A 13,115-nucleotide genomic window follows, 5' to 3' on the forward strand; every position below is an offset into this window, starting at 1 on the left:
CCTAAGAAGGTCCACACCAAGACACATAGTAATTAAAATGACCCAAAGTAGGGATGCCTGGGTGGCTCAGTTGGTTGAGGGTCCAACTCTTGATCTTGGTTCAGGTTGTGATCTTACTGATGAGTTCTTACATGATAAGTTCTTGATCATGAGATCAAGCCTTGCATCAGGCTCTGTGCTGACCACTCACCACAATCCCTGACTAGGATTTTCTCTCTTCCTCTTTGTCTCTCCCTCTCTCTTTCCTTTCCTTGCTCTCTCTCTCTCTCTAATAAACATTTAAAAATAAATAAAATAAAATGGCCAAAAGTAGTGATAAAGACAAAAATTTTAAAGCAGCCAGAGAAAAGAAAGCAGTTACATACAAGGGAAACCCCATAAAGCTATCAGCTGATTTTTCAGCAGAAATTTTACAGGCCAGAAGGGAGTAGTAGCATGATATACTCAAAGTGCTGAAAGTAAAAAAAAACTACAGCCAAGAATACTGTATCCAGTAAGGTTATCATTCAGAATAGGAGGAGATCAAGTTTCCCAAACAAAAGTTAAAGGAATTCATCACCACTAACCCAGCTCTATAAGAAATGTTAAGGGAGACTCTTTGTGTGAAATGGAAAGACCATAAGTAGTAATAAGAATAGGGTGCACAAAAGCAGTAAAAATAAGTATATCTACAAAAGTAAGTCAAGGGATTCACAAAATAAAAGGATGTAAAGTAAGACATCAAATACCTAAAATGTGGGAGGGGAGAGAAGTTAGAAAAAAATAGGTTCAAACTTAAGCGATCAACTTAATATAGACTGCTACATGCATATTATATACAAACCTAATGGTAATCACAAATCAAAAACTAGTAATAAGAGCAACAAAATAACAACAAACTAAACAACAGGAGACAAAGAGAGAAAGGAATCCAAGTCAATCACTAAGAAAGCAAGCAAACCATGACAGAAGAGTGCAAGACAACAAAGGAACAGAGAAAACTACAAAAGCAACCATAAAACAAATAGCAAAATAGCAGTAAGCACATACCTATCAATAATTATTTTGAATGTAAATGGACTAAATGCTCCGATCAAAAGACCTAAGGTGAAGGGATGGATAAAATAATAATAATAATAAGTCCATCTATATGCTGTCTACAAGAGACAGGTCAGACCTAAAGACACCTGCAGACTGAAAGTAAAGAGATGGAGAAACATTTATCATGTAACCGCATGTGAAAAGAAAGCCAGGGTAGCCATACTTACATGAGACAAAATTGACTTTAAAACAAAGTAACAAGGAGTGCCTGGGTAGCTCAGTCAGTTAAGCGTCCGACTTCAGCTCAGGTCGTGATCTCGCTGTCTGTGAGTTCGAGCCCCGCGTCGGGCTCTGTGCTGACAGCTCAGAGCCTGGAGCCTGCTTCACACATTCTGTGTCTCCCTCTCTCTCTGCCCCTCCCCTGCTCATGCTCTGTGTCTCTCTGTCTCAAAAATAAATAAAAACATTAAAAAAAATTTTTTTTAAAAAGTAATGAGACAAAGAAGAGCACCATATTATAAGGGGACAAATCCAATTTACGATAGGGTATATCAATTGTAAATATTTATGTACCCTACATGGAGCACCCAAATACAAGAAGCAGCTATTACAAACATAAAGTAATAGATGGTAATACAGTAATAGTAGGCGACTTTACCACCACACTCACATCAATGGACAGATCATCCAAACAGAAAATCAACAAGGAAACAATGGCTTTGAGTGACACACTGGACCAGATGGATCTAACAGATATATTCAGAACATTCCATCCTAAAACAACAGAATACACATTTTTTTCAAGTGCACGTGAGACAGTCTCCAGAATGGATCACATATTAGGCACCCAAACAAGTCTCAACAAATTCAAAAAGATGCAAGTCATACCATGCATCTTTTCTGACCACAACGCTAAGAAACTAAAAATTAACCACAGGGAAAAATCTAGAAAGAACACATATATATGGAGGTTAAATAACACACTACTAAATAATGAATGGGCCAACTGAGAAATCAAAAAGAAACCAAAACATACGTGGACACAAGTTAAAATGAAACTATAACAGCCCAAAATCCTTGGGATCAGCAAAAGCTGTTCTAAGAGAGAAGTTTATAGCAACAGAGAAAAGTTTACAGGCCTACATCAAGAAGAAAAACCTCAAACAACCTAACCTTACACCTAAAGGAGCTAGGAAAGAACAAACAAAAACCCAAACCAGTAGAAGGAAGGAAATAATAAATATTAGAGCAGAAATAAACTAAAAATAAGACAAGTATATTATTTAGATATTAGACAAATATATATAATATCTAAAAAACAAAACAATAGGGCAATGAAACAAGCTGGTACTTTGAAAACATCAACAAAATTGATACACCTTTAGCCAGAATCATAAAAAAAGAAAAGGATTCAAATGAACAAAATCAGAAATGAAAGAGGACAAATAATAACCAGCACCATAGAAATACAATTATAAGAGAATATTATGAAAAATTATATGCCAACAAACTAGACAACCTAGAAGAAATGGATAAATTCCTGGAAATATAATCTACCAAAACTAAACCAAGAAGAAATACAAAATTTGAACAGACCAATTACCAGCAATGATATTGAATCAGTAATCAAAAAACTCCCAACGAAGAAAAGTCCAGGACCAGTTTCACAAGTAAATTCTAACAAACATTTAAAGAAGAGTTAATAGCTATTCTTCTCAAACTTTTCCAAACATAGAAGAGAAGGGAAAGCTTCCAACTCATTCTATGAGGCCAGTACCACCCTACCAAAACCAGATAAAGACACTACATAAAAAGAGAACCATGGATCACTATCTCTGATGAACAAAGATGCAAAAAGCCTCATCAAATTATTAGCAAACCAAATTGAAGAATACATGAAAGAAATCATCTTCCATGATCAAGTGGGATTCATTCCTGAGATGTAAGCATGGTTAAATATTTGCAAATCAATCAACATGCTACATCACATCAATAAGAGAAAGGATAAAAAAACATATGATCATTACAATGGATAGTATAACATCAATTCAGGATAAAAACCCTCAAAACCAAGTAGGTTTACAGGGAACATACCTCGACATAACAAAGGCCATATATGAAAAACCCACAGCAAACATCATACTCAGTGGGTAAAAATGGAGAGCTTTTCCCCTAAAGTCAGGAAGAAGACAAGGATGTCCACTCTCACCACTTTTATTCGACATAGTACTGGAAGTCCTAGGCACAGCAATCAGACAACAGAAAGAAATAATAGCCTTCCAAATTGGTAAGGAAGAATAAACCTTTCACTATTTGCAGATGCCATGATACTAAATCTGAAAGATTCCACCAAAAAACTACCAGAACTGACACATGAATTCAGTAAGGTCACAGGACACAAAATTAACTTATACACTGCATTTCTATACACTAAAAATGAAGTAGCAGAAAGAGAAATTAAGAAAACAATCCCACTTATAATTGCATCAAAAATAATAAAATACCTAGGCATATACTTAAGTAAGGAGGTGAAAGATCTACAGTCTGAAAACTATAAAACACTGACGAAAGAAACTGAAGACAACACAAACAAATGGAAAGATATTCCATGCTCACGGACTGAAAGAACAAATAGAGTTAAAATTGTCACACTACCCAGAGCAAGCTGTAGATTTAATGCAACCCTTATCGAAGTAACAACAGCATTTTTCACAGAACTAGAAGAAACAATCCTAAAATTTGTATGGAACCACAAAAGATCCCAAATAGCCAAAGCAATCCGGGAAAGGAAGAACAAAACTGGAGGTATCACAGTCCCAGATTTGAAGATACACCACAAAGCTGTAGTAATCAAAACAGTATGACCCTGGCATAAAAACAGAAATAAACATCAATAGAAGAGAATAGAGAGGCCAGAAATAAACCCACAATTATATGGCTGATTCATCTTCCACAAAGGAGGCAAGAATATACAATGGGAAAAAGAAGTTTCTTCAACAAATGGTGTTCAGAAAACTGGACAGCTACATGCAAAAGAATGAAACTGGACCACTTTCTTATACTATACTCAAAAATAAACTCAAAATGGATTAAAAACCTAAATGTAGGACCTGAAACCTTAAAAATCCTAGAAGCAGAGGCAGTAATTTCTCTGACATCGGCCATAGCAACATTTTTCTAGGTATCTCTCCTGAGGCAAGAAAAACAAAAGCAAAAATAAACTACAGGGACTACATCAAAATAAAAAGCTCCCACACAGGGGTGCCCGGGTGGCTCAGTGGGTTAAGTGACTCTTGAATTCAGCTTGCGTCATGATTTCACTGTTGTGAGATCAAGCCCTGCAATCAGGCTCTGCACTGGGCATGGAGCTTACCTAAGATGGCCTTTCTCTCCCTCCCTCTGCCCCTGTCACTGCTCCGTCACACCCTCTCTTGAAAGAAAGAAAGAAAAAGAAAGAAAGAAAGAAAGAAAGAAAGAAAGAAAGAAAGAAAGAAAGAAAGAAAGAAAACCTTTTGTACAGCAAAAGAAAAAAATCAACAAAACTAAAAGACAACCTACTGAATAGGAAATATTTGCAAATGATAAATCAAATAAAGGGTAGTATCCAAAATATATAAAGAACGGATACAACTCAATACCAAATAAAACCCAAAAAACAAAAAACCTCCAATTAAAAAATGGACAGAAGACATGAATAGACATTTCTCCAAAGAAGACATCCAGAGGGCCAACAGATATGTGAAAAGATGCTCAACATCACTTATCAGGGAAATGCAGATCAAAACCACAATGAGGTATCACCTCACATCTGTCAGAATGGCCAAAATCAAAAACACAAGAAACAATCAGCATCGGCAAGGATGTAGAAAAAGGAACACTTGTGGATTGTTGGTAGGAAGGCAAACTGGTGCAGCCACTGTAGAAAACAGTATGGAGGTTCCTCAAAAAATTAAAAATAGGATGATCATATGATCCAGTAATTCAACCACGGAAGTATTCACCCAAAGAATATGAATACACGAATTCAAAAAGATATATATCCCTCTATGTTTATTAGACCATTATTTACAATAGCCAAGTTATGGAAGCAGCCCAGGTGTCCGTTAATAGGTGAATGGATAAAGAAGGTGTGGTATGAATGTGTGTACATGTATATATATCACCTTATATACACACGGCTCAGGTTATGATCTCATGGCATGTGAGTTTGAGCCCTGCGTTGGGCTCTGTGATTATATTACACACGTATAATTTGATACTAGTCAGCCATGAAACAGAATGAGATCTTGCCATTTGCAACAACATGGAAAGAGCTACAGAGTATAATGCTAAGTGAAATAGTCAGAGAAATGACTATGGTTACCAGAGAGGAGGTTGGTGGGGGGATGGTTAAAGTAGGTGAAGGGGAGTAAGAACACACTTATCATTATGAGCACTGAGTAATGTATACTAATGTAAACTAATACAACACCACACATGAACTATGCTGAAATTAACATTTTTAAAAATAATGCAACACATTAAATAACTTTAAAAAAAAAAAAAAAAAAAAAGAGTTCCAGGAATGGACTCCATTGAGACTAAGGACCAGACATGGTTAAGGACCGCAGTGCATCAATGACCAAGGGGAACATTTGGATCAGAGCAGCTTTTGCCCTCAGACTGTAATTTAAAGATCAGTACCTGAGGAACTTTATCTGAGAACAAAGTAACAGCCAACAGAACAGCCAATACTGAAGAACTCAGAGTAAGTGAATGTGAAGCTGACTTGTATGGTTGTACTTCATTTACATTCAAGGATAATGTATGTGCTGGGGGGTGGGGGGAAGGAATGATTAAGAAAACTAAACCTAAATATAAATCACTGAAAAGCCACAAAAGTGACAAAACAATATTAAGAGGACCAAAGTGATAAGACAAAGTAATTCAATGTAGAGAGAGCTTTTGAGGCATTTCCATTTCAAAAAAAAAAAAATTCCGTGAGATCTTTTTACAAACTTGTAGCATTTAAAACTGTATTTATAAAATACATCAATCCAAACAAGTTTTGATTTATATGTCATAATCAGTGGAGTTAATTATGTAGGAGTCTGCTAATTGATTTACATAGAATTCTCATTAAAATATCCCCATGTATAAACACAATTAAAATAGAACTACATGCTTCTATTATAAAATACAAAAATGTATGGGGCACATGGGTGGCTCAGTTGGTTAACCATCTGACTTCAGCTCAGGTCATGATCTCACGGTCTAGGAGTTTGAGCCCAAGTCGGGCTCTGTGCTGACAGCTCAGAGCCTGGAGCCTGCTTCGGATTCTGTGTCTCCCTCTCTTTCTGCCCCTCCCCCACTTGTGCGCGCACGTGCTCTCTCTCTCTCTCTCTCTCTCTCTCTCAAAAGCAAACAGTAAAAAAAAAATGTGAGACTGAAACAATGACAAACACCTATTTATTATATTAAATACAAGCCTGAAATGTTACGTAGATACACAGATTCCAAGAAATTACATTTCAGATGCTCAAAGTCCTGCTGGTGCTTTGACAATGAAAACGATGCTTTAGAGGGCTTTTCTTTTTAATTCATAAAAAAAGCAACAATCGGGGGGTATAAAATAAGACCCCATACTTCAAAGTTTATTCAAAATTGTTTTGAATCCCTAAGGTGGCTGCAAACAGTCTGTTTTTACATAGTCCTGGCTTCAAGGAATGTGGACAACACGGTCTGTACGGATTTGTGCCCAGGAAGCCCACCGCCGCTACCCTACACAGTAGTCTCGTGTTTCCATAGCCCAGTCCTGACGTTGCCGGTGCTATCTGTACCCAGCAAGGGGCCCTCCTGCCCACTGCTTTTGATTGGTCCATTCTGGATGGCCAAGTTGAGTCCGTAAGACTTCTGCTGACTTTCAAGCTCAACTACAATTGGCTTCCTTAAGGCATCTTTTTTACTACTATTTGAAATAGGCTTTTCAAAATTTCTGCTGCTCTTGGGAAGCGTGCTACAGCCGTCGCTGCTATCGGGTTGGGGCGGGTTGTACTGTCTCTCTCTGTAGGCTAAATAAGCCCTTCGACTCCTCGAGTGTCCTTCATTGTTGCCCGGCCGGCTTTTAGGTAAGCCGTTCTGCACGCTGCCTTCCACGCTGGTTGGGACGTCATAGGCATACTCTCTTAGGACGGTGAGTCTGCTTGCCCGGTGTCCTTTACTTCTGTTTTTATGATGGCGGCTTGGGTGCACATTTGTTCGACACTGAACTTCTAAAGGTGCCACATGCATTTTGATATCATTGTCCATTGAATGTTCCGTCAGACTATTATCAAGCTGAGGCGTGGAGTTCAAAGGCAGGGAATTGGTGTGGCACTGAGCCGCCGCAGCCTGCAAGTTGGTTAACTTGCAGCCCTGGGAGGAATTTTTGAAGCTCGATGTACTCTTGTTTGTGCATGAAGATTCTGCACTACTGTTGGTGCACTTAGGCGCCTCTCCGTTCGCGCCACTGGAGCTGGGGGGCTGTACATTAACCTGCACGGAGTACGAGCTCCGGCCGGGGCAGCAGGTCATGATCCACGCAAGTCTAACATCCTCCCTATTGACGCAGTGGTGAACCACGATGAATGCGCTGAGACTCAAACACGTGGCTCCAAAAAAGAAGCTGAACACCAAGTCCAAAGGGTAATACAAGGAAACAGCCAAGGCCCCAAACATCCACAGGGCGACATATAAGAGCAAGGTAAGACTGGCCCCCAAAAGTTGAGAATGAAAAGTGTGCTCATTTTCCAACGCTGACGTCGAAATCAGAGACAGAGACAGGGAATCCTGATGGTTGACTTCGCCATTTTCATTGGCCGCCAGCCTCTGCTGCTCCTCCGTGGGCTCCTTCAGCTCATATTTGCGCTCAGGGTGTCTTTTCAACTGAATAAATATGCTCAGGAAGTACATACAGTTCACAAACGTGATGAAGCTGGCAGGCCCGTAGAAGGCTCCCAAGGAGGGTTCCCACGCCATCCAGCAACTAGGAAAGAAAATGGGAAACCAGTTCAGATGCTGCATGGCAACCAACTGTGCCAGGAACTGCAAGAGAGTCAGGGCCTGGGAAAGCATTAAAAGAGAAGCAACTGGGGTCAGGTACGCAGAGAACACAAAACACTCACTAGGGTGCATGTGGCCGACTGCCGTAATTCTTGATGTTCGCGGCCGCTGTTATACCACAAACTATGATGGGTATGCCACCGCCGATCAGGTAGAATCTGGAAGGAGGGACAATGTGAATGTCAGCTCATCATTCCCATTGATTAAGGTGCACACATCCCGGTATCTCGGTATTGCAATAGTCCTTCCTCAATGATTAATTATTATAAACTGGAGGTTAACTTTTGGAGGCTGCTTTGTTAACAATAACTTTTTTAAAAATTTTTAAGTTTTTGTTTGGATAGCTTTTTTTGAGTAGGCTACCACATTTCCACTTGAGGAAAGCTGATCAGCTTCTGCCACCCTGTGGACAGGAAGAGATACTGCAGGTAGGGTTTTACTCTTTCCACGGGAATTCAGCAGGCAAACCAGTAAGTTAGTCCATTACAAAATGGACTTTAAGGTCTCGCTGTGCCATACAGTTCACACAAAATATGTAATAATATTAACTACTGATTAATGTCTGCCTATGCCTGTGTGTTGCAGGCCACCTCACTGCTGTGTATGCTTATCCCTAGTCACTGAAGCAACGAAGGTGCCCCATCTCAGGCTCACACAGTGCCCAGGCCCCTCCTGACCTCCTTCCCATGGACTCACTGGGGACAGCAAGAAAAAGGATCGTGCAGTAGGAACTGAGGAGACAGAATGGCGGTGAGTCCTACCAAGAGAAACTTCTTTTCTTGACCAGAGCTTCTTTGAGCTCCCTGATTAGAGAAAATAGGAACTTTGTGCCCTGGCTGCATCCTGCTGGGTACAGTCAGAATCTTAACTCTGCATCTGCCAATTCTAGAGACACAGCCCCATTCCTGAGCTGGCTGGATAAAGGCAGTGCAGTAAAGCCTTGGATTGTGAGTAACCTGTTCTGTGAGTGTTCCACAAGACGAGTAAACATTTCTAATAAGTTTTAACTTGATAAACGAGTGATGTCTTGCAATACGAGTAGTCTGTGTTGCCGAATGTCACATGATCACAAATGGGCCAATGGTTCTCTCTCTCTTGCTGGGGGATTGTGGGTGATCATCTCCCATGCTCAGATGCTCGGTCTCAGGCTGCTGTGTTTGGCAGAGATCAGTGATTTTGCAGAACATCAGAAAGTACCCACAACAGGACCAGTGTATTTTTTTGTCATTTCAAAGCACTTACGGACAGTCCTTTGCTTTTCCGTACAAGAGTAAACTTAGGAATACTTTGCTTCATTCTAAGTCAGGCTGCTTGCAGATATAGACCCCTTTCTCTGCTGCCTTATTGCCAGTTACATTAAATACAGTACATGACAAAAGTTTATTAATACTGTACTGTAGTCAACATCCGTTAGTGATAGTGAAAGTCATCTGACACAATAACCCTCCTCTGGCTGGTCTCCCTCACACCAGCCATGAAAGTTCAGGTTATTTTATTTTTCTTTATATTTTGTATTTTATTATTTTGGATTATATTGCAGTAATGTAATCACTTTTATATGACTATTTTTGGGTTGTGGAACAAATCATCTGAGTTTCCATTATTTCTTATGGGGAAATTCGCTTTGATATACAAGTGCTTTGGATTACAAGCATGCTTCCATAATGAATTATGCTCGCAAACCAAGGTTTTACTATATTCAAAACTTTTACTTAATGCTTGGGGTTATTATTTATTTTCTCAGAACCTAACAATAGGAAGGAATAGCTCTGAAGGATGGGATCCCTAAATCTCTTAATCAAACACCATCTCTCAGTTCTTTTAACCCAAGTGACAGAGGTGCCAACTCGCATCCTGTAACCTGACTCTGGTCAAGCACTCCTGTTTGTCCCTTAATCGTCCAGGGAACCATTCACTCCCTGAATCTTTTACGTTCTCAGGCATTCTCTTTCAGTTCTTCCCTTTACTTGCTATGGCCCATTTATTAAATATCAACATGGCCCTTGGGGTGCCTGGGTGGCTCAGTCGGTTGAGCGTCCGACTTTGACTCAGGTCATGATCTCGTGGTCTGTGAGTTCGAGCCCCACATCGGGCTATGTGCTAACAGCTCAGAGCCTGGAGCCTGCTTCCGATTCTGTGCCTCCCTCTCTCTCTGCTCCTCCCCTGCTCACACTCTGTCTCTCTCTCAAAAATAAATAAAGGTTAAAAAAAAATTAAAAAAAAAAAAATCAACATGGCCTCAGGACCATTTTTTAACCAACTTCTCCCTGGGGGATTTGGTTTATTATCCTTGTCTTCAATCACCACACATGGAAAATGTCTCCTGTCCTGTCTGTAAAATGCCTAGCACATCTTCCCTACTGAGTACCAGGTTTCCAAAAATGTACACTTCTCACAAAAAGTACTAGTAAGCCTGCCTCCCCTGTGCTTACCTGCCCCGCCCCCATTCTACATTTCCTGTATTATTTTCTCAGTTGACAGAAGCACCATGTGCCAAACTAAACTAGAGCAATTTGTAACCATCTTGGAATTCTCTCCCTCCCACACGTTTTAAATCCAGTTGGCCATCAACCCTAGAGAAGTTGCCTCAACTGTCTTCAACACACACACCCTCTACTCTCCATGATGCTGTTCTGGTTTCAGTCCTCATGGGGACCACCCTAATGACCTCAGCAGAATTCCTTACTCTCAGGGTCTCCAATTTTTACTCTATATTAATGCAAAGCTGTCCTTCTAAAGAGATAACTAGTCAGGCCACTCCCTTAGGTAAGTCTTCAATGGCTGCCCACATTTTAACATGGCTTCCAAAGGCCTGAAACGTAACTTTCACTCAGAATTCCGGCAACTCTCCACCACATACCATAGGTTCCCGCCAAACTGCATTTCTTGAAGTTTCCTCAGCTCACTCACCACATAATCTTGTATCTGGAGTGTCCCCTCTCCCCTTTGCTCTAATCCCTAATGAAGGATCATCACTAATGGTCAATACTTCCTAACACCATCCCCCCAAATTAATGGTGCCTTTGTTTGCACTTTCAAAAGACCGTAACTCCACTGTGTAACGTTCTTACACAGCCTGCAGCTGGTTCTTTACGGTCTCCTCACGCAGACTGTAAACCCCTCAAAGGCAGGACAGCTTAAGTCTCTGGTCCCGTGCCAAGTACACAGCCAGCATTCAGTAAACTCAATTACCATTGGTCAATTTTTACTCATCCAGCACAATAATCCATTATTTTCTTCTTATAATTGTGAAGAAAGGTGTAACTCCAAAACTATGTTGTCCTTTGTAGGGAATCATTAAATTGAAACACACTTAAGTAGGTTAAAAATCTCTGACATGGCCTCAAGGAGATAAAAACAGTTAACATTTTCTTAGAGCCGATTAGATGCTGCTTCACACATTACGGCACTTAGTTATTCCCACTTTGTAGATGAGAGAGGAAGGCACGGAGAGGGTACAACCTCACGAAGGGCTTCCAGCTGGACGGCTGTGCAGCCAGTGCCCAAACCCAGGAAGCCCGGCTTCCAAGTCCATTATGTACTCCCCAAAACTTACTCAGAATTGTTTTGCTATTATGAAGCTTCAGCTAAACTGATGTTTCATGAACATTTACTATGAAACACTGAACAAAGATACCAAATACCTGAGCATTGGTCTTGGTGGAGGTGGTAGTTCATCAGGATCCTGGCATCTTTTAGCCTTTCTAGTGACTTGTTTGTAGATATTTCGAGCCGTCACTCCCACCCATAGTACTGTAGCAAGAGTGGAATAATGAAGAATTATTCCAATCTAGAAAGAAGATTGAAGACTATATGTAAGCTAAAAGGAAAAAAAAAAAAATTCCCCAGTAGTAGCTGCCACCAAGGTTTACCAAAAATAACTGGTAAGTAACTTCCAAAAATATGATTCAAAACCAGTATGACAGTATCTTCTAAAGATCAGTTCCTCTACCCACGAATCAAACAGAGGACCCTAACAGACATGTGACAGAGGGTTATGTCCCCTAACAGACAAACCAACATTTGGATCTCGGAGGCCCACACACTACGTACAATTTATACCCAAGAAAACCCTTCATACACCACAGAATTGGCTTTTCAATATCTTTAAACCAAAGGTGTGTGTGTCAGGGATGCAATGTCATAAATTAGAGTTCAGTTTCGAAGGCCCGTTTTAAGGAAGAATGTAGAAGGCAAGGGTAACCAGAGACTGAAAGTCACAATACACAGAGAATAAGCTTTAGTGTGACAGAACGGAGTTGTTCTAATTCAGAAGTATTTACTATATACGGTGACGGTAAGACAGCAAGGTAATACACTGGTGGTTAAGAGGGTGAGGTCTAGAATCAACAACTTCTGCCTGGTTTTAAAACCAGGATCCACCCCTTACCTGCTATGATACCTTAGCAGAGTCACATAACATCTCAAACATTGGTTTCTTCGTTGGTAAACGGAGAGAGATATGAAAGTAGTGGGAGACTAACTAAGAGAGCCTACATAAAGCATTTTGCACATTGCCTGGCATATGGTAAATAATCAAGAAAAATGGTACCTGTATTTTAAGTATTACTATTAAGAGTGTGCTTTTAAGTAAATAATGTCACCTCTCTAAATTAATTTTCCTCATTTGAAGAGTGGGAAGATTATCAATAACCATCTCTAGCAATTTTGTGGGGATTATATGGTTACAATATTTAAGACACAATAGGTACCCATTTAAGAGCAGGTAACTGTAGCACATGTAATGGTCACACTAATTATGTTTCTTCCCTCAGAGGGGTGATGGAGGGTATGTTTACCATGTGACTTGAGTGTGAAGCAACTCTAGTTGAAGATCAAATTCTAGGTGAGGCTATGTACTGGGGCTAAGAAAGCCTTAAAATCCATTTTAAGAAAAATAAGTGTGTCACTGGGGCATCAAGGACATAATTCAGCTTTCTTGTCTAACTACCATATTTTAATGTTTCCTTTTTAAACAATTATCACGGGTAACATCCTATTAATGAAAATCTTCA

At 40.0% G+C, this 13,115-nt stretch overlaps 1 protein-coding gene across 1 annotated transcript in view; it reads right to left on the reverse strand.

The window, feature by feature from the left end:
* Positions 1-6,451: 6,451 nt before the first annotated feature.
* ADGRA3 (adhesion G protein-coupled receptor A3) overlaps positions 6,452-13,115 on the reverse strand; it is a 134,326-nt gene continuing 127,662 nt past the window's right edge. Inside the window, exons 19-21 of the mRNA XM_049630007.1 lie at positions 11,745-11,890; positions 8,163-8,258; positions 6,452-8,023 (exon numbers count right to left, since the gene is read on the reverse strand). Coding sequence (XP_049485964.1) covers positions 6,781-8,023; positions 8,163-8,258; positions 11,745-11,890 — 1,485 coding nt within the window. The 3' untranslated portion in view covers positions 6,452-6,780. The remainder of the gene's footprint in view (positions 8,024-8,162; positions 8,259-11,744; positions 11,891-13,115) is intronic.

This window comes from Panthera uncia, chromosome B1 (assembly GCF_023721935.1).
Source record: "Panthera uncia isolate 11264 chromosome B1, Puncia_PCG_1.0, whole genome shotgun sequence".
Taxonomy (NCBI): Eukaryota; Metazoa; Chordata; class Mammalia; order Carnivora; family Felidae; genus Panthera; species Panthera uncia.